General features: G+C 37.1%; 1 protein-coding gene across 5 annotated transcripts in view; it reads right to left on the bottom strand.

Annotated features, from left to right (window-relative positions):
* Nucleotides 1-21,183, bottom strand: part of BRMS1L (BRMS1 like transcriptional repressor) — a 44,199-nt gene extending 23,016 nt beyond the window's left edge. For 3 of the 5 annotated variants that reach the window (XR_015149733.1, XM_086363562.1, XM_086363561.1), the window contains exons 1-4: nt 20,916-21,183; nt 17,052-17,142; nt 13,215-13,342; nt 11,382-11,461 (exon numbers count right to left, since the gene is read on the bottom strand). Coding sequence is in view for 4 of the 5 variants with exons in the window: in XM_086363562.1 (XP_086219688.1) it covers nt 11,382-11,461; nt 13,215-13,342; nt 17,052-17,142; nt 20,916-21,057 (441 nt within the window). In the remaining variant the exon portion in view is untranslated. Of the gene's footprint in view, nt 1-11,381; nt 11,462-13,214; nt 16,000-17,051; nt 17,143-20,915 lie in introns of all 5 variants that reach the window. The other 2 variants (XM_086363564.1, XM_086363563.1) reach the window with 1 other exon arrangement.
* Between the last annotated feature and the right edge of the window lie 1,625 nt (nt 21,184-22,808).

Below are 22,808 nucleotides of genomic sequence, written 5' to 3' on the forward strand. Positions count from 1 at the left end.
TATATTTCTGTTTTTGTGCCAGTACCATACTATCTTGATGACTGGAGCTTTGTAGTATAATCTGAAGTCAGAAAGGTTGATTCGTCCAGCTCCATTCTTCTTTCTCAAGACTGCTTTGGCTATTCAGGGTCTGTTGTGTTTCCATTTGAATTGTGAAATTTTTTGTTCTAGTTCTGTGAAAAATGCTACTGGTAATTTGATAGGGATCCACACTGAATCTGTAGATTGCATTTGGTAGTATAGTCACTTTGATAATATTGATTCTTCCTATGCAGGAACATGGAATATCTCTCCATCTGTTTATGTCATCTTTGATTTCTTTCATTAGTGTCTTATAATTATCTGTGTACAGTTCTTTTGTCTCCTTAAGTAAGTTTATTCCTAGATATTTAATTCTTTTTGTTGCAATGGTGAATGGGATTGATTCTTTAATTTCTCTGATTTTCATTGCTAGTATACAGAAATGCCAGTGATTTTGGCATATTGATTTTGTATCCTGCAACTCTGAGAAATTCACTGATTAGCTCTAGTAATTTTCTGATACTATCTTTAGGGCTATCTATGTACAGTATCATGTCATCTCCAAACAGTCAGAGGTTTACTTCTTTATTTTTTTTATTTTATTTTTTAACTTTACAATATTGTATTGGTTTTGCCGTACATCAAAACGAATCCGCCACAGGTATACATGTGTTCCCCATCCTGAACCCTCCTCCCTCCCCATATTTTCTTCTCTGATTTCTGTAGCTAGGACTTCCAGAACTATGTTGAATAATAGTTGAGAAAGTGGACACCCTTATCTTGTTCCTGATCTCAGGGGGAATGCTTTCAGTTTTTCACCATGGAGAATAATGTTTGCTGTAGGCTTATCATATATGGCTTTTACTATGTTGAGGTAGGTTCCTTCTGTGCCCACTCTGAAGAGTTTTAATCATAAATGGGTGCTGAGTTTTGTCAAAGGCTTTTTCTGCATCTATTGAGATGATCATATGGTTTTTATCTTTCAAATTGTTTATATGGTGTATCATATTGATTGATTTTCATATATTGAAGAATTCTTGCATCCCTGGAATAAACCCAACTTGATCATAGTATATAAGCTTTTTGATGTGTTGCTGAATTCTGTTTGCTAAAATTTTGTTGAGGATTTTTGCATCTATGTTCATCAGTGATATTGGCCTGTAGTTTTCTTTTTTTCGTGTTGTCTTTGTCTGGTTTTGGTATCAGGTGATGGTGGCCTTGTAGAATGAGTTCGGAAGTGTTCTTTCCTCTGCAATTTTTTTAAAGAATTTTAGAAGGATAGGCATTAGTTCTTCTCTAAATGTTTGACAGAATTCTCCCATGAAGCCATCTGGTCCTGAGCTTTTGTTTTTTGGGAGATTTTTGATCACAGTTTCAATTTCAGTGCTTGTAATTGGGTTGTTCATAATTTCTTTCTGGTTCAGTCTTGGAAAATTGAATTTTTTTAAGAATCCATCCATTTCTTCCAGGTTATCCATTTTAGTGCCATATAGTTGCTCATAATACTCTCTTATAATCCTTTGTATTTCTCTACTGTTTGTTGTAATGTTTCCTTTTTCATTTTTAATTTTGTTGATTTGATTCTTCTTTTTTTCTTGATTAGTCTGGCTAAAGGTTTGTCAATTTTGTTTATCTTCTCAAAGAACCAGCTTTTAGTTTTATTAATCTTTACTACTGTTTCTTTCATTTCTTTTTCATTTATTTCTGCTTGGATCTTTATGATTTCTTTGCTTCTACTAATTTGGGGGGGGGGGGGGGTTTGTACTTCTTTTTCCAGTTGTTTTAGGTGTAAAGTTAGATTGTCTATTCAATGTTCTTCTTGTTTATTAAGGTAGGATTGTATTGCTATAAACTTCCCTCTTAGAATGGCTTTTGCTGCATCCCATAGGTTTTGAGTTGTGTTTTGTCATTTGTTTCTAGAAATTTTTTGATTTCCCTTTTGATTTCTTCAGTAATCTGTTGTTTATTTAGAAACATGTTGTTTAATCTCCATGTGTTTGTGTTTCTTACAGTTTTTTTCTTGTAACTGATATTTAGCGTCATAGCATTGTGGTGCTCCTATGTTGGGTGCATAGATATTTATAATTGTTATATCTTTCTCTTGAATTGATTCTTTGATCATTATGTAGTGTCCTTCCTTAACTCTTGTAGTCTTCTTTATTCTAAGGTCTATTTTGTCTGACATGAGGATTGCTAATCCAGCTTTGCTTTCCATTTGCATGTAATATACTTTTTCATCCTCTCACTTTCAGTCTATATGTGTCTTGAGATCTGAAGTGGGTTTCTTGTAGACAGCATATATACCAGTCTTGTTTTTGTATCCATTCAGCCAGTCTGTGTGTTTTGGTTGGAGCATTTAATTCATTTACATTTAAAGTAATTATTGATATAAATGTTCCTATTGCCATTTTCTTAATTGTTTGGGGTTGATTTTGTAGGTCATTTTTCTTCTCTTGTATTTCTTGACTATATAAGTCCCTTTAATATTTGTTGTAAAGCTGATTTGGTGGTACTGAATTCCCTTAACTTTTTCTTGTCTGAAAAGCATTTTATTCCTCCATCAATTCTGAATGAGATCCTTGTTGGGTACAGTAATCTTGGTTGTAGATTTTTCCCTTTCAGTACTTTAAATATATCTTGCCATTCCCTTCTGGCCTACAGAGTTTCTGCTGAAAGATCAGCTGTTAAGCATATAGGGTTTCCCTTGTATGTTACTTGTTGCTTCTCCCTTGCTGCTTTCAATATTCTTTCTTTGTGTTTAGTCTTTGTTGGTTTGATCAGTATGTGTCTTAGCGTGTTTCTCCTTGGGTTTATCCTGTATGGGACTCTTTGTGCCTCTTAAACTTGATTGACTATTTCCTTTTCCATGTTGGGGAAATTTTCAACTGTAATCTGTTCAAAAATTTTCTCATACCCTTTCTTTTTGTCTTCTTCTTCTGGGACCTCTATAATTCAAATGTTGGTGCATTTGATATGGTCCCAGAGGTCTCTGAGACTATCCTCAGTTCTTTTCATTCTTTTTACTTTATTCTGCTCTTCTGAAGTTATTTCCACCATTTTATCTTCCAGCTCACTGATTCGTTCTTCTGCTTCAGATATTCTGCTACTAATTCTTTGAAGAAAAGTTATGACCAACCTAGACAGCACATTGAAAAGCAGAGACATTACTTTGCCAACAAAGGTTTGTCTAGTCAAGGCTATAGCTTTTCCAGTGGTCATGTATGGATGTAAGAGTTGGACTATGAAGAAAGCTGAGTGCCGAAGAATTGATGCTTTTGAACTGTGGTGTTGGAGAAGACTCTCGAGAGTCCCTTGGACTGCAAGGAGATCCAACCAGTCCATTCTGAAGGAGATCAGCCCTGGGATTTCTTTGGAAGGAATGATGTTAAAGCTCAAACTCCAGTACTTTTGCCACCTCATGCGAAGAGTTGACTCATTGGAAAAGACTCTGATGCTGGGAGGGATTGGGGGCAGGAGGAGAAGGGGACGACAGAGGATGAGATGGCTGGATGGCATCACCAACTCGACGGACATTGCATTTGAGTGAATTCCAGGAGACGGTTATGGACAGGGAGGCCTGGCGTGCTGTGATTCATGGGGTCACAAAGAGTCGGACACGACTGAGCGACTGAACTGAACTGAACTGAATTTCTTATAGAGTATTTTTAATTTCAGTAATTTTGTTGTTTGTCTCTGCATGTTTATTCTTTAATTCTTCTAGGTCTTTGTTAATTGATTCTTGCATTTTCTCCATCTTGTTTTCAAGGTTTTTGATCATCTTTACTATCATTATTCTGAACTCTTTTTCAGGTAGTTTGCCTATTTCCTCTTCATTTATTTGGACTTCTTTGTTTCTAGTTTGTTCCTTCGTTTGTGTGGTATTTCTCTGCCTTTTCATTTTTTCTTTTTTAACTTACTGTGCTTGAGGTCTTCTTTTTCCAGGCTTCAAGGTTGAATTCTTCCTTCCTTTTGGTTTCTGCCCACCTAAGGTTGGTCCCAGTGGTTTGTGTAAGCTTCATACAGGGTGAGATTTGTGCTGTGTGTTTATTTGTTTGTTTTTCCTCGGATGGGCAAGGCTAGATGAGGCAGTACTCCTGTCTGCTGATGATTTGGTTTGTATTTTTTGTTTTGTTTGTTGTTTAGATGAGGTGTCCTGCACAGGGTGCTACTGGTGGTTGGGTGATGCAGGGTCTTGTATTCCAGAGGTTTCCTTTGTGTGAGTTCTATTTGATTCCACCTAGGGTTAGGTCTCTAGTAGCCTAGGGTCTTGGAGCCAGTGCTCCCACTCCAAAGGCTCATGGCTTGAACTCTTAAAGTGCTAAGGAGCGTGGCCTGATCTTACACGTACTGTTCTGCATCCTTTTCTGAGCTTTAAGTGCATAACTCTGTATTGTTCTGGGTTCCGGGTTCATCAGAGCAGTGAATGAGCCAGTGGTTTCCTGGATGCTCACTCAATTTTGAACTGAGTTGGAAGATGTCAAGTTTCTGAAGAGATTATAGACCTATCTCACGCAGGGCTGGGTTTGTCGTTAATGAAACCCTACAAACAAAATCCCAGTCTGTCAACTAGTAGAAGTTTGTCTGTTCCTTTTCTCAACTGCCAAGCACTGGGGGCAGCCAGGCCACTGCAGGGAATCTTGAAGGAAAGAACCTCTGGACAAATGGTCCCAGCAGCTGCTAGGGTCTTGCCCCAATATTCCTTGATTAGGATCAGCTAGCCACAAGCAGCAGGATCCTGGCTGGCTAAGCCAAATTGATACTGAGTCCATGCTTGATCTGCTCACTGCACAACAGGCCAATGAATCTGAGAGATAAGGGGCTGAGGCAAGAAAGAGACCTTTTTGGGGGGGGCCAGCTGATCAAGAAGATGGCAGGCTAGCGCCTTATAAGAACCATCTTCTAATTTTTAAAAATAAACAAAAAACACAAAATGACCCTTTAAAAAAAAAAGTATTTAGAGCAATAAAGATATGCTTATGAAATGCTGCTTATAAAAAAGTTAGAATACAAATAGTATACATAGAGTCACGCCATCTATGTGAAAAACAATTATACAAACATACGCACAATTAGGGCTTCCCAGGTGGCTCAGTGATAAAGAATCTGCCTGTATGCAGGAGATTCAGGTTTAATCCCTGGGTTGGGAAGATCCCCTGAAGAAGGAAATGACAACCCACTCCAGTATTCTTGCCTGGGAAATCCCATGGACAGAGGAACCTGGTGGGCTACAGTTCATGGGGTCACAAAAAGTTGGATATGACTGAGCAACTGAGAATGCATGCACACTTATTAACAGTAATTACTTCTGCTTAGTAATTTATGGTTGCTTTTATTCTCTTCTTTAGACTTATTTCTCAAGTTTTCTCATCAAACACTTATTAATGTTATAATCAGAAAGAAAATAATCAAATGAATTGAAAACCAAAAAAAATCAGAGCTCTAAAGAGCTCTCACCAATTTTTAAAAATAGGAATGCTAACCCTGAACCCTAAGGGCCTGGCTGAAACCTTGCTACCACCTGCCATCACATCTTAAAACTCATTTTCAGCTCTATGGGGAGGCTTAAATGAGATAACCTAAATAAAGCATCTCTACCCATCTTAGTGTTTCAGGCACATTACAGTATTCTATAAATATGATTTTCTTCCTTAATTTGACACAAACCATCTGCTGCCTTGATTGCCTCTGTGGTTTTTGGAATACTCTCTGTGTGCATACCTGCGTGAACCTGTCTAGTCTCTGGCCCTGGCCCCTCTTTTCTATCTGCTGATAATCAATCTTTTATTCTGACAACTAGCAGTGTGTCTTCCTTCTTCCCACTTCCCTCGTCCCAGGGGTTGTTTCCATTATTAATAAATAAGTCAAATGAAGAACTAAGGAATAAGCAGATACAAAGCCTTGTATGAGAAAGTTCAGATTTAACACTAAACCACATAAATAACTAGAAAAACAAGGGTTTCAATCCTTGTTCTGCTGCTTATTAACTGTGTGACTCCCAAGCAAATTATTTAACCTCTCTGAGTCTTTGTTAACCCATTCATAACAATCAAGACAATTCCTATTCTATAAAATTGTTGTAAGCATTAAAATGAAAGTGAATACAAAACACATAACACTCTAAATATTTAAAGCTCCTATTCACCTTCTATTTCCTATCTAAAAATGTCCCTGAACTACTGACGAGTATTTTCAAATTAGTTATATAATTAAACAGATTAATTATAATAGTAATTATATATTAAACATTTAAAATATCAAACCATAACTAAACCAGAAGAAATTGAGGTAACTATTCAGCATCTCTGTGAAGAAGTGAGGACTTTCTAAAGCTGAAACACGATGGAAGAGAGAGAATATCACTACAATTGCCTAAGAAAAAACATTACTTAAATGTATCTTGTTGACTTTTATCTATGGCAATGTAGTGCACTAGATATTCACAAAAAACAAAACTAAATAAAACTCCCAACACATCTAGACATTCTAGATAGAATACCACAAAATCTTTTTAAAAATATAGCTAATCTCTCAAGAAAATAAGATATATCCCCAAGGACCAAACATAAACAAGGAGCTAGAAACCAGCACGCTAACCTGATACTGAAACTGTGGTTTCCTTGAGGGTATTTGTTGGTTACTGAACAGAGGAGGCATGGTTTTTAGTGACTGTTTGGTTAAAAGAGAAAGGTCTTGGAGGTAGCTGAGATCCCTGTATGGTTCTGAAGGGTTACTACATTTTATGAAAAGGCTGACTTAAAACGATCCACCTGAGGAAAATTCAGCACAGAGCATAAGCGGAGAAAAAAGTTTTCCCTAAACATATATCATCTCAGGTCTGATTTCTACATATCTGAGATTTAAACACAGAAAATCCCAAGCCAAAAAACTAAAGCAGTCATGTGCTGGTGGCAGATAAGGATACCTGGCTAAAAAAATTCAGCAGAAAAAAAAGCAGATACTATTTAAAGGGGGCTTCCCAGGCGGCACTGTGGTAAAGAACCTGCCTGCCAATGCAGAAGATGCAAGAGACAGGGTTCGATCCCTGGGTTGGGAAGATCCCCTGGAGGAGGAAATGGCAACCCACTCCAGTATTCTTGCCTGGAGAATCCTGGACAGAGCAGCCTGGAGGGCTACTGTCCACAGGGTTGCAAAGAGTCAGACGTGACTGAGCATATGCACACACACACACATACACACAACCTGAAGAGCCACGTCTTCTGTCCAAGGCTCACAGAATTCCTACCAATAAAGCCTCCAGAATCATGAAATAAGCAAACAAACTGTGAGGTTTGGCAGAAATAAGAAACAGCAGAATTAGGCTTTGAAGAATGTCTGATAATGACTTACTGAATAAAAATATGAATTAACTATTAAGCAGTATGAAAGACAGAATGAGGACTTACATATGACTTATTAGAGTTCCAGAAGACAGAAGTAAAGACAATGGAAGAGAGGCAATACCAGAAAAGTTAACAGCTGAGAAATTTTTGGAATTAATGGAGGGACTTCCCTGCCGGTCCAGTGGTTAAGACTTCGCCTGGCAATGCAGGCGGTGCAGGTTTGATCCCTGGTCAGGGAGCTAAGATCCCACATGCCTCGTGGCCAAAAAAAAAAAAAAAAAAACATAAAGAGAATTAATGGAAAACAAATTCTGAGATGCAAAAGTCACAACAAATCCAAGTCAAGAGAGAAAAATAATCCTGTGGAGACACACGGTACAGAAATTGAAGAACAAAGAGAAGAGCCTTTGCAGCCAGTGAGGGAAAGGGAAAAAATATCTACAAATGACTGTAGGCTTCTAGCACAGACTGTGGAAAGCAAGGTCCTAAAAATATTAACAGGAAATAACTGTCATCCTAGAGTGTTATAACCCCCTAAACTGTTATTCCACAACGTTTACAAATAAAGCTATTTTGAACAAATAAAAACTGAACTAAAAGACTTTCAGGGAAGGAGTGCCTAGGATATTCTTCAAAAAGCAAAACATAAACCTGCAGGGAAGGGTTGCAACTCAAAAATAATGAACAAGGGGCTGCACTGGTGGTCCAATGGTTAAGAATCCACCTTCCAATGCAGGGGATACGGGTTCAATCCCTGGTTGGGAAACTAAGATCCCATGTGCCTCCAGGCAACTAAGCCTGCATGTGGCAACTACTGATCCTACGCTCTCTAGTGCCTGCGCACCACAAAGATCCTTCATGCAGCAGTGAAGATTCCGCATGCCACAACTAAGATCTGATACAGACAAATTAATTAATTTAATAATTAAAAAACAGTGAACAAGTAACTAGTATTAATAAAATATGTATAAACTTAAACACAACTAAATCTATGAGATCAAAGTAACATCTCATCTAAAGTATGAAAGGTGAGAAATTGTGAACTATAACTTGTAATTTGGGAGGGAGTAACTGCAGTTAGAGTTCTAAGGTCCTTTATATAGGAATTTTATCGAGGAGAACAGAGCTATTGATTGGTATTTAGATTCTACTAATGGAGGTATATATACTGAAAATTTAAGATAATCTTTAAAATATAGAAATGGAAAATGTGGAGGTAATCAATAAAATAGAAATAGAGGATATAAATTTCTGATGTAATTTTAAAACTCAATAAATCACACATACTTACCAAAAAAAGGTCAGGAGAGAATTTTAAAAAAGGATAGAGAAGAACAAATTAAAAACACAGAATAGGTTGGACTTAAATACCAAAATAATTGGACTAAATTTATCAGTTAAAAGACAAAAATTGTTAGAATAGTTTTATTTTAAATCAAGGTATATGTTATTTATAAGTAATACACCTAAAATACAAGGCCAGAAAAAAGTGAAGAGATGAAAAAAAATAAAGAATGAAAAAACCTCTTATCAGGCAGATGCCAAGCCAAATAAAACTAGGGTACCTGCTTTAACTGTCAAGACAAAATAGACTTTAAGGCAAAAATCACTGTTACAGAGACAAAAGGGTGTAAAAAAAGGATAAAATGTTACACTCATTAATAATACAAAAATTTTAATATGTGTGTGCTAATACAGACTCTCTTTCTCTCCCTCTCCCTCTCTGTCTCTCAGTCATGTTCGACTCTTTGTGACCCCATAGACTGTAGCCTACCAGGCTCCTCTGTCCCTGGGATTTTTCAGGCAATAGTACTGGAGTGGATTGCCTTTTCCTGCTCCAGGGGATCTTCCCAACCCCAGGCTCGAACTCGGGTCTCCTGCATTGTAGACAGACGCTTTACTGTCTGAGCCACCAGGGAAGTCCTCTCTCTCTATATATATATATATACACACACATATATAAAGTAAAAACTGATAGAATTAAGGAGATATTGGAAATTAAATATCTCATTTACAAGAGTATCTAAAATAATAAAATACTTAGGAATAAACTAAAGTGAAAGATTTGTATACTGACAATATAAAACACTGATGAAAGAAATTAAGGAAAACACAAAAATAAGTGGAAAGAAAGCCCATGTTCATGGGTTGGAAGACTTATTATTGTTAATATGTCCATACTACCCAAAGCAATTAAAAAAAATCAATGTAACCTCTATCAAAATTCCAATGACTTTTTAACAGCAATAAAAAAACAATCCTAAAATTCATATGGAAATACAAAGGACCCCAAGTAGCCAAAACAATTTTGAGGAAGAAGAACAAATGTGAGGAGGCCTCACACATCCTAATTTTAAAACATATTATAAAACTACAGTAATTATAACAATATGGTACCAGAATAAAACTTAGACCAATGGAATAGAAATAGAGAGCCTTGAAAATAAACCCATGCATGTATGGTCAACTAAATTTCACCAAGGGTGCAAAGAATATATACATCACTTTCACTGCAGCATTACTCACAAATCACATTATTACTTATATGATGATTTATTTATATTATTCACACTCTAAATTAAGAAAGGGTAACATGGTTGGATATAGTATCAATATATAAAACTCACTTTTTTATGCAGCAGCAGAAAATAAAAAGTAAAAAAGGTAATTTTAAAAAAGCTGTTACTAAACAACAAGTAAAATTAATAATAATAACAACTGTAAGAAGGAAAAGAGCAAGGTAAAATTATTAGGCTATTGAGTCATCAACTTACTAGAATGAAAGCTGCAAAAAGAGAAATTGTGATACTGATGCAAGAGGAGCTAAACACACCACAGGAATAGATGGAAAAAACGCTAAAAACAAGCCAGCACACACATGGATATTTGGTATAAAAAAGAGATGGAATTGCTGATTAGTGGGGAAACAATGAAGTATGTAATAAACAGTGAGATCACTTATCCATAAGCAAAGAAGTAAAATTAGATCCATACTTTAATCACACAAAAATGAATTAAAGATAGTTTAGCAACAAAAAGCAAAATTTCAAATTTTAAAAGAAAACATATCGTTTTACTCAAAGTGGGGAAAACACAAGAAACATATACAGTATTATAAAGGAAAGATGATAAATTCAACCACATTAAAATGTGAAATTTTGTTTAAAAGGTCATTAAAAAGAGTGAAAAAGATTCCCCGTTGCCTGGGTAAAAATATTTGCAAAGCTTATAACCAGCAGTGCATTTGTATCCAGAATATATGAAGACTCTCTACAGTCAATGAGGAAAAGACTAAAAGCTCAACATAAAGGTAAAAGATATGTATAGGTACTTCTTAGAAAAGAAAACCCAAACAGCCAGTAAACATCAAAAGATGTTTCATCTCAGTTATAACCAAGAAAATGACACAAGCTCCATCATTTTTATATCTATCTACTCCCAGTACTTTAATGGTTTATAAAGATATGGTACATTAAGATAAGAATCATCATAGAACTTATTCTTATTTTCACTAGTTATTTATGATCTTGTCTAGGTCTTATGAAAAGTAATCTGCAAAATCAACACTATGTTTTCCAGTGCTAGAGAATCCATTTTTCCCCCATAGAGAATTTTGCCCTAAGATGTGGAGACAGATCAAAAAATTGAGAAATTAATACAACTACCGGTTATACATTTTTTGCCTCTTTAACATTATCCTAATTATACTACTTTTGGTGATGCCAGATGACATAATCATTACAAAGTCTTTTTTTTTTTTTTTTTTTTACAAAGTCTTTTTAAGGCGACAGCTGCAAAACTTCTAAAATTATATCACTTAGTTCTTTTGTATGATTCTTTCTTTGTGTCCTATTTCCAATATAGCTTCCAGTCAAACTGTATTAAAAAAAAATTGCATAAGTGGGCTGAACTAAAGTACTATTCAATTTTGTTTCATTTATTTTACTTTTTTAACTGCTGCACTCAGAAGAAGACTTGAAGAACTGAAATCAGCTTAAAAATTAAGCAAAATAACAGTACCTCACAATGCTGGCGAGAAGCTTGAATTTCACATTCATATTTGTTCTTTACAGATTCTAAGCAGAGCTCTCTATAGATTCCTGCAACCAAACACAATTACTCTGATTATGTTAGCAATAAGGAGTTTCATTATCACTTCCCTGTAAGAATTCTGTCCTATTTTATAAAATAAATCAAGAAGAAATTGGAGGGTCTAACTTTACCTTTAAAAACTAGAAATAACAAGGCTCAGTCAAAATATATGTCAAAGAAGACTACAAAACTAAGAGCTAGAGAGAAACTACACTGCAAATTTTAGTTCTTACCCATTTTTCTAAAAAATATTTCTAAATGCTTGTTAGAGAATGATTAAAACAAAAATAAAACTCTTCACCTATGAAAAACAATGTCTAAGGATTCATAAGGGAAATAGAGTCAAAAAACTCTGGTTTCTCAATCATATATACTCAAACTAACAACTGGATACCATAACCATGGAAACCACTATTTTTTAACTATTACTTATATTCAGAGTCCGAAGCTTCCAAGAAGACTAAATGTATAAACTAATATAATGAAATTTATAAATTAACACCATGTTTGAGTGCTCCTGACAGAGCTTTACCTAGAGAATAGATGTTCAAGAGAGTTTAACTTAGAGGTACCGAGACAACCACATAAAATAGGCCATGCAAATACGCCATCACAAAAATGGCAAAGAGGTCTAGATGTACATACTTAACTCTATGCCATAGCTGCCTCTAGAACTGCAATACTCTTTCTTGTACAATAAAGGCAAGGAACAGATATCTGGAACTATGCCGTCAGCAACACAATCACACGCACTACTCTTTGTACAATCAAAAAGTACAGAAGGCCACCTAGTAGCAAAGTGAATAACTGACTCAAGTAATATTTTCAAAACATTAGGAAGTCCACTTAGTTCTTTTCAAATGTCAAAGAAAAGTAAGGACATGTTTACTTTTAAGGATGTGCTAAGTCAATATGCAAAGATAGCAGATTAAGCATCACATTATCTATATACTTAAGCACTCAAGACTAAAATTTGGTTTAAGGAGGATTCAGTATAAGAAGAACCTATTATCAACAATGCCGTAGGTATTATTAAGATATAACAGGTGTATGAGGATCAATTATTGTTCCCCAAAAAGAAAACAATCAGCATCTCCAGTAAATTTCAGTTTTCAGTTTGACTATGAAAAATCATTAAATGATCTTCAAATAGATATATCCTTTGTTAGGCATGGTAGGACACAATTCTGAGGCCAGATCCCAGTTACAAACAGAAGACTGAAATTTAACCATACAAATAAAATACGTGTCCATTTATTCATAATCACAAATGCATCATCAAACTTTTCAAAGTAAAAACTTATAACTGAACTACAGGTTTGAAGGTTAATTTCCTGTTCTGTAACATCCTGATCAAATTTTTTTTAATGTTTTTATAAATAAGAACTCTTTATCACTCTTAAAGATGAAAAATACTAAGAGGACTTAAATTGAACATTAATAGAAAAATAAACTATGGTAGTAACAGTATCTCTTAATGAAAATATCCTGGTTTCTAATTGTTTCACATGTGGAAATACCTTTTCAACAACACTGTGACCAATTTGAGGGCTTTTTTTTTTTAACCCTCCACAGCAGCAGAGAAAAGCAGGAGGCATTTAATAAATTAAAATAACTGTGGGCTGATTGATAGTATAATGTTCTGTTCAATGAAATACATTTGTACTTCTATTAACAACAACCACTCATTTGACAAACACCTTTTAAATCTATTGAAGAATTCATATTCTACTATATGGAAAAGATGTTTCACTTTCCTACCTGCTACCTTTGTACGAATTTGCATATTTTCTTGTAAAGTTGCCAGTGGTTCCAAATATTCTGGTGCTTTTCCAGCTATGACTTCTTGTAGTTTTGCATCCACCTGACTTAATCGTTCTTTATAAAGTCTTAACAAAGCAAAAATTAATATATTAATTTTAAAAGCCCAGCAAAGGCTAACAATTTATCATTTCTATACATTATCTCTTAATATCATTCATATTCTGATAGCCTACCAAATGTATTTTTTCCTTGATCTCAGGTGACAAGAACACAGTTACATCATTTGACTTAAATGCAAATCATCACAAAGAAATGTTTTTCTATTTTTTAGATATATCACTTTTTAATGGTGAATTTACAAATCAAAAAAATACAACCAAAATAACTACCTCTGGACACTGCAGATGTTTTTAACTGCAGAATAAATCAATTCTAAGAGAAAAGGTCAAATAAACACTGAGTTTAAAAGGAACAAATCATTTTGACTAATTTAGATACAGGCATTACTAGCTGTCAAAAATAAATAATTCCCTGTCTCCTCTCCAAATCTCCTGAAAAGAAGTCAGTATAACAATATTCAGCCTACTAATTTTGAAGAGAACAAAGCAGCAGCAGAGTAAAACCAAAGGCTAGGGAACTTAAGACCTGGCATATTCAGCTCATCTAGACTGCGAATGAAGAAGCTGTAACAACATGAGTTGCTTGGCAGATGGGGAAGTGAAAAGCGGGGCAAAGAATCCCCGTTGCTCTTTTTACGAGTCTACATGCAAACAGGCCTAATGTAACAGCTGTCACATCAATACCTTCAGCTTGATTATCAAAGATGGTATATGAGGCAACTCAATGTTTATTTTTACCAATAGTCCTTCAGGATAGAACGTTTTTTTTAACAAGAAAATGTTGAAACTGTCATTCTTTGTGAGAAGCACTTCTAACCCTGGTTTTGTAGCATTTCAAAGGTATCCTAAAATTTCAAAGCAGATTAACAATTTAAGATCATTATGTAAAAAAAATTTTTGCCATTTATTACTGCATCATAAGTGACTATGTCACAATACATCACAAGGATGGCATATAGTAACTCCCAGAAGAAACCACTGATTATGCTTATAGTTGTTTGTATAAATAGCAGTTGACTATTGAAAACATGATGATACTTGGCGTTCATGTAATATTCCACTCTTTCCTCTTGAAAATACCAACTAAGACAACTAATATTGTCTATTATTGATCATTATATTTAGCATAGCAATTTATATAATGATTTTAAAGGAATAAAGCAAGTTTGAGTGTTCATACTAGTTAATATTCTTTTTTTTAAACCAGAAAGGAAAAATTATTTGAATCAACTTCCAAAATAATACATTATCATGTCTGAGTTAAATTTTTCTAAAACTCAACATACAATGTATGAAATCCAAAAAGTATAACACGATACTAATAGTTTTTGAAATTATAAATACAACTTCAGACAAAATGCTAAAAAACTAATACAAAACATGACTGCACCTGAAAAACATCAAACTCATACAAAATATGGATAATAAGGTATCCTGTATAGGTGAACATCCTGAATGAAGAGGATATATGAATTAACAGTATTCAATTAACTCACTTTTAAAAGAATAGGTTCCTCAAAATCAGTATAATTTCTACAACCTTGGAATCAAGTATAAACTCATCAAAGGCAAGGATCATGAGTCCGGCAGCAGCAACCACAATACTATTCACAGAATAGAAGCTAATTAATGTTTGTTGGATGCTGAACACTGCAATGAATGGACACTTGGGTGGGACAAGTCCCTCTTTCTTTTTAAGAAGGTGGAAGAACTCACCTTCCACCACTTTACAAACTGCAAATTGTGGATTTTCTGCCTTAGGAAAGGAGTGCTATATGTGCCCTATAGTGCTAGAACAGGCAAAAGCAGGATATTCATTATTATTATTAATATATCTCTCACCTCTTCCAAAGAGGATTTGAGACAGCTTAAAGAGATACACAGTATGAGAAGACAAAAATAAAAAACAAAACAACAGGGCAAGACAAAAAAATAATTATAAACCTTGTGCCGAGATCTTTTTTTCAAAAACATTTACAGATACCAATTCCTTGAGAAAGAATCCTATTAAATAGTGTTAATGAGTCTACTTTTAATACTTTCAGAAATGAATAATGCTGATAGGGGGAACTGGCTGGTGATCATGGTGAGCCATGAGAAAGCAAAAACCAAGGCAACTGCCTGCCCCAAGGGGAACAAGATTAGACCAAATGACTCACTAGATGCAAACTTCTCCTATGTAATATATTATACTAGAGCTTTACAACAATTTTAATTTCTTGGATAACCAAAAAAGGCTCTATAAAAGCTCAATAACTGTTTAAGAATCACTCGTTCATGGATTTCTTATGCTAAAATACAAATTTGCTTCCTCTTTGCCAGAATGACCCCAAATGAACTGAATGAAGTCTCTGTGTTGCCCAAATAATGGATTCCTGGGAATCCAAACTAATTTTAACTTCAAATTAATAATGTAAATCTTTAGCATTAGAAAGTATCATGCTTTTTAAAGGTAAAATTTTATACTATGGATTATTTTGGATTGCTTATATCAATTTGTCACACTAGCATAGAACATTATCTATATATTCATCACTAATACCAATGAAAGTTAACACCAGAAATGGCATAAACAGCAGGATTCGTCTGGTAACGAAATCTGTCTTATTTCAGGCTGGCAATTCCAGATATTAAATGGGCTTTCATCTCTTCTTTGGGCCTCTCTAGGGAAGAAGTAGGAAAAAGAGAATAAGCAGCAAAATCACAAAGAATCCATAAACTGAAGAGGCAGCTTCTGAATAAGTTAAGCTATCTATGGTCTCAAAGGTTTCTCCCTTTCATCTACGTTTCCTAAAGTATGCCCCATGACCTTGCCGGCAAGTTCCAAACTGAATGTTCACCTTTAAGATGTCTTTAAAATCTGCATCTATTCTATTCTCTCCAGTCACTGGAGCCCCTTCGTGCATTACCAACTTTACATAAGAGTTCTGGCATTATAAAGAGGGGGAAAAAACAGTATCTATAAACACACAACTACATGCCAGACAAATGGCTGAGAATTTTATATACTGCTCATTCAATCTTTACAGTAGATAATAAAGAATCTATTATTATATTTTTAAAATCTGTCAAGAAAGCCTGGATTCAGGGCCTGTGATTCCACTATGATTCCTCCAAAGTAATGTGCCTTAGTGGAAGGAACATGATAGCACCTAAGAGGCAAAGCCTAGCTTAATTTATCACCTTCTGATAAACTATGAACAAATCACTAAACCTCTGTGAGCATCAATCTTCTCAAGAGTAAATGAGAGAGAAAACTATCTTCCAACCTTATAGAGAAGCAAACTAAACAATGCATATGAAAACATGCAATGTATACATTATCCAATGTTAAGATATAAATAAAAATCACCATGCCATCTATGGGAAATAACTCTTATTCTCAAATTTTTTTAAAAATGTTATCTTTATCCAGTTATTTAACAAAGGAATGAATGAAGCATATTAGAACCAAGGGTGCAGCAATCCAAGGAAAACACTTTCATAACCAATACCCACATAAAAATCTTATTAAATCCCCCCCAAAACCAGCCTCAAAACCCTTGATTAGTTAATGAGGCCTTCAACAGGAAAACAATAGTTGAAGCCTTTTTCAGGGCTGTCAGTCCCATAAAAAACAAAAAGGAAAATAGAATGAATATAATTTCTCTCATGCTAGTATACATGTGACAAGGTTGAGATCCAGTGACAGTGACCTTCAGAAGTTACTACTTACTGATCCTTGAGATCGGTAAACTGTTTTTCAAGATTGGACATTTCATCTAAACATTCCATTCTTCTTCTTTCACAGTCTTCATCATCCATTTCTGTTAATAAAATGCAAATATCAAAGATAAAACTAATGTTATGTTCCAAATACATCTGAACGCTAATTCAAATGGTTAAAGAAAAAAAAAAAAAAAACACACAGAAAAACTACATTAGGACTTAAATATTTATCAAAAATAATTTCCACTGTAGATTTAATGTAAAATACAGATAAAGGTTAAAACAGTCGCTAGTGTAATAGTGTAGTGTTAGTCGCTCAGTTGTGCCCGACTCTTTGAGACCCCATGGACTGCAGCCCACCAGGCCCCTATGTCCATGGGATTCTCCAGGCAAGGATACTGGAGTGGGTTACCATTTCCTTCTCCAGGGGATCTATCGAACACAGGGATCCAATCCGGGTCTACCTGCACTGCAGGCAGATTCTTTACCGACTGAGTCATCAGTAAACAGCCATTTACTGATGAAAACATCAGTAAAACAATCGCTGGACCTTCTTAATTTTATCTGTTTTTTAAAATAATTTTATTTATTTATTTTGGCTGTGCTGGGTCTTTGTTGCTGTGTGGGCCTTTCTCTAGTTGCAATGACTGGAGGCTACTCTCTAGTTGAGGCACATGGGCTTTTTATTGTGGCAGCTTCTCTTGTTTCAGAGCACAGGCTCCATGGCGCCCGCCCTTCAAGAGGTGCAGCACTCAGGCTACAGCTACGTAGTTACGGTTCCTGGGCTCTAGAGCACAGTCTCGATAGTTGTGGTGCGTAGGTAGGCTCAGTTGCTTCATAGCATGTGGGATCTTCCCAGATCAGGGATCAAACGTGTCTCCTGCATTGGCAGGCAGATTCTTTATCACTGAGCCACCAAGGAAACCTCTTTATTCACTCTTAAATCATTTTATTAAAGGGCTGATGGGCAGTGGTCCAGTGGTTAAGACTGTGCCCCCACTTGTAAGGGGCACAGGTTCGATCACTGATCAAGAAACTAAGTTCCCACATGCTGTAGCACAGCCAAAAAGAGAAAGGTTGACCTTAAACTATGACTATAAAGTAATTAATCCACTTTCAACTTGTTTTCCACCAACTCACCAGAACTTAAGCACCAAAATGATTATGTCCTTTAAAGGTTAATATTGCTCAAGAATACTTATGGAATTCCACTTATGGAATTCCACTTATGGAATGCTCACATAGATAATTTGCAAGTCAAATAAAAAAAGAAAATTAATCTCATTATGTTTACCACAGAGTATCTTGGTTTCCTACTCCTAGGCTACCACTGTTCCCTCTCCCCAAATTTCTGTCAGTCAGTGAGAAAGAGGAAAGAGGAAAACAAGCAAACTTTTCAAGGAAAACAACTGATAGCTACCAGCTCTCTCCTATATTTCACATTGTCTGTTTTTATCAATACATCACATATAGTTGACAACATCAGAATAACTTAAGCACAAAATGATATTCGTATTGATCATCATCAAATAAAAGTCAAACTATGAGAAAAAATTAAATTATGTTCAGTTACTTTCTACAGCAAGAGAGTATGATTTTTTTTTTATTTTTCTGAAACAGATTAAAATTATTTCTGGCTCTTAAGAGCTTATTCCTTGACTCTTTAAAATGTGGTCCCTCAAGATGACTCACTCCCCAATATCTCTGGATGGAGTTTTTCTGTAGCCTTAAGACTGGCCCAGTACCAAGGTTGGAGAGGAATAAACCTGTGGGAGTTAAACATGCAAGATAAATGGTAGAAAAGAGATGAAAAACAACATGCAACTGGAAAATTAATTTCTTTGTACTTAAAAAATCTGACTTGTGCTTCAAATTATTATCATATTCTCCATAAATTAATGTGTCCATTATTTGGGGGGATAGAACAAAAAACAGTTAAAAAACAAAAGCCCACAAGAATCAACATAAAAATTAGAGAGGCAGAATTTTAGTAAATAGATGTCATTTTGAGAGATCCTGACTCCCATAAAAACAAAAACAAAGAACATGTGAAGATAAAATGTTTTACAGATGCAGAAAACGTACTCACATATAGTAGAGATGTTCTCTGTATTCTTCACTTTTGAAATCTCACCTATTTTCATGACTAAGCAGATGAGTTCCAAATTATGCTTCCCATCCCAGGCAGGTTCCAATGCCACATTACCACCTGTCAGTTGGGCACTCTGACTCAAATATACCATCAGGACCTCAAAAACAACATGTCTGTAATACTTTATCTTCTATCTTCATCTCAATCTTTTTTTTTTTTTTTCTATTTCTATTCAAACTACCACCATTCTCCTTGTATTTGGATTTTTCTTCTTACATTGACTCCTAAACTTGTAGTCATCAATCCCACTTTCTGCTTTTTCTGAAGTCTTTCACACCTATATCTTTTCCTTTTCTAGCTCAAATCCTTCTCCCAACCAAACTGGTTTTCTCACTCTTAAATAAGGCTTAAGCTCTGGCCTTGCACTTTTTCTTATATTCCTTCTTCTACAGAAACACCTGAACGTTACCACTCCAATCCAAATTCCGCCCATTCTTCAAGATAATTTAGGTAATCCCACTAGCTTTTGCTGACCACCCTGTACTGAAAAGATTTCCTCTACCTCTGAATTTCTACAGTATTGTTTATAAAGAAGCGTTCATTTGGCAATTGATTCAAGTGGTGACCTATGACAGCTCTTTAATTGTGGTCAGATCATAACTATTTATACCGTCCACTGAGTAGAACCCAATACTGCAAAAGGAAGTCACTCAGAAACACTTATTCGGGGTGGCTGATTTATTGACTGAAATTACATACTTCCATGGACTTTTCTTTGAAAGGGAAGCCTAAAAAAGGAGAGTGTCACGGTGATGATAGGCTGTCGTTAACCTGTCATCAATCCTTGCTTCACATGGCCAAAATCAGGCCAAAGCAAAGAATAAGTCTCGTCTTCGTCGTATAGATAGAAGGAAAAGAACCCATGTAATCATGAATTTCATTTCTTTTTAAAATAACCGTTCCTAAAATTTTGCAAAAATTGATGTATGGTGTTAACCTGCCCCCCTCCACTCTACCCCATGCCACTCCCTTCAAAACAGAAAACAAAAACAAATAAACAAAAAAATCTGAAACAGCACAAAGTTAGAAAAGACTGCAGGGAAGAAAAGATTTGGAGAACTTCAAAGCTGCCAAAAATCAGCTAGTTATTTATAAGCATATGAAGATCTCCAATCAATCCTGATGTTGGGCTCTTCTTCTCAGTCTTGAAAAGTTCACAGAAATGATGCAGATGACCCAGCTCCCACGTCAGTCCCCCGAAAGAGGACGAATGTCAACTACTGACTGACACGCTGACTTGGAAGCTGACATTAATAAATTCTAAACCAGCCAAGAGCGAGTACCCTCGGCTCCTGACAACCCACACACGCTGAGAAGGGCTGCAAAGGTGCAATATAAGAAGTCGGCATGTGGGGAGAGGAGGCATTTCCAGCGTCTCCCAGATAAGATGCGGGACATTTTCCTCTCCGGATAGCCCGAGGCACTACCCAGAGGTCCCAAGGGCGGGGCGGATCGAGAACAGAACCGAGCAGCGTCCGTGAGCTGGACGAGTCCAGGCCCGCGCCCTGCTCCGCTCCGCCCCGCCAACTGGGACCGGCCAGGAGCTGGGCAGCGCCCCGCGAACAGTTTGGGTGCCACGGAGGGCCGGGAGCCAGTCTCCGCCCCTTCCCTCTCTCCCCGCCCCGCTCTCCCAGCAGGACGCAGCTGCCGGCGTGTGGAGAGCGGCCTTTCGCTATCCTGGCGCGAGGACTCGGGGTCCCAGCCCGCTGGGTCTCGTACCTGAGCTATCTCCATCCTCAGAGACCGACGAGCTCTCGGTGTCTTCGTCCTCGGAGCTGCTCCCCTCGTTTTCGGCGTAGTCCACCTCCATCTCATCGTGATGGTTCGTCTCCTTCTTATCCCCTCGGGAATGGACTGGCATTTTCCAGCCGCGCCGTCGCTTCCCACTCCCGGCGCCCAGCCCGGCCACCGCCGCTTCAATGAAGGGCGCGCCGAACGCCCCGACCCACCCAGCCGCCGAGCTCGTTCAGAACCCCCTCGGCTCCTCCCCGCCCCCGCCGGAGCCTCACAACCTAACCCGCAGGCTCAGCACTGAGAGCTCTGCCATTGGTGGAGGCAGTCCTCCCGAGCCGGGGGATGGAGCTAATCCTGCTCCGGTCCGGTTGGTTGCCGGTAATTACGGCGCGGCCTCGCGGTGTGTGTCGGGAATTGTAGTCCTTACTGTTCAGACCTGCAGAGGCCGCCGGCTTCGAAGCTTCAACTACCCTGATTGCTTCTCCCCTCTGGACTTCAAGTCCCACAAGGCACGAAAGCTGCCAGACTCGGTCGCAGTTTATAAACTAAACAGAAACAGATTGTGAGATTTTGCTCTGTATTTATTCTTTTCCCGCCAAGTGCTTGTCTGAGCTTCCAGGCCATCCAGGATGTTACTGTCAGATGTGAGAAGGTCTTTTGCCTGAGGGTTTTCCCTCCTCTTTAAGCCTACAGGAACTGGAGAAATGTCTCTTTACCTAAGCACTTTTATTACCACTATTAAACTATTGTTGAATTAGTTTCTGCAGACAACTTGCACTTTCTATGTTGCACAAAAATCTTTAAATTATTCTTGAAACTTTTGCAATATGAAAGGAAAGGAAGCTTTGTCTTGGCACTTTTCTCTAGTACGTTTTACATTTGTTGTTTTTGTTTTTTTTTTTACCATATGCGGGTTTCCCTGGTGGCTCAGACGGTAAAGAATCTGCCTGCAATGCAGGAGACCAGGTTCGATCTCTGGGTCGGGAAGATACCCTGGAGAAGGGAATGGCTATCAACTCCGGTATTCTTGCCTGGAGCATTCCATGGACAGGGCAGCCTGTTGGGGTGCAGTCCATGGAGTGAAAAAGAGTCGGACACAGCTGAGCGACTAACACAGTTCCAGTTTGCCATACGCAGCCTGAATATGCCTCCAGTCTTAACTGAAGTTTTCAATGAAAAATACATATTTGACTTAATGAAATGTTTTATTTTTTCAACGGTAGGGATGATAGACAAGGAAAACTCATTATGTATCTTAATCATAATAACATACTAATTGACCACTTTTCAGTTCAGATCAGTCGCTCAGTCGTGTCCGACTCTGCGACCCCATGAATCGCAGCACGCCAGGCCTCCCTGTCCATCACCAACTCCTGGAGTTCACTCAGACTCACGTCCATTGAGTCAGTGATGCCATCCAGCCATCTCATCCTCTGTCGTCCCCTTCTCCTCCTGCCCCCAATCCCTCCCAGCATCAGAGTCTTTTCCAATGAGTCAACTCTTCGCATGAGGTGGCCAAAGTACTGGAGTTTCAGCTTTAGCATCATTCCTTCCAAAGAAATCCCAGGGCAGATCTCCCTCAGAATGCACTGGGTGGATCTCTTTGCAGTCCAGGGGACTCTCAAGAGTCTTCTCCAACACCACAGTTCAAAAGCATCAATTCTCCGGTGCTCAACTTTCTTCACAGTCCAACTCTCACATCCATACATGACCACAGGAAAAACCATAGCCTTGACTAGATGGACCTTTGTTGGCAAAGTAATGCCTCTGCTTTTCAATATGCTATCTAGGTTGGTCATAACTTTCCTTCCAAGAAGTAAGCATCTTTACTCTGTATCAAATACCCTAGTAAGTTCTTTACATCACTTACATTGAGTT

The sequence above is a fragment of the Bos grunniens genome, chromosome 21 (genome assembly GCF_055505025.1).
Source record: "Bos grunniens cultivar Pamir isolate PY7600 chromosome 21, Bosgru_T2T1.0, whole genome shotgun sequence".
NCBI lineage: Eukaryota > Metazoa > Chordata > Mammalia > Artiodactyla > Bovidae > Bos > Bos grunniens.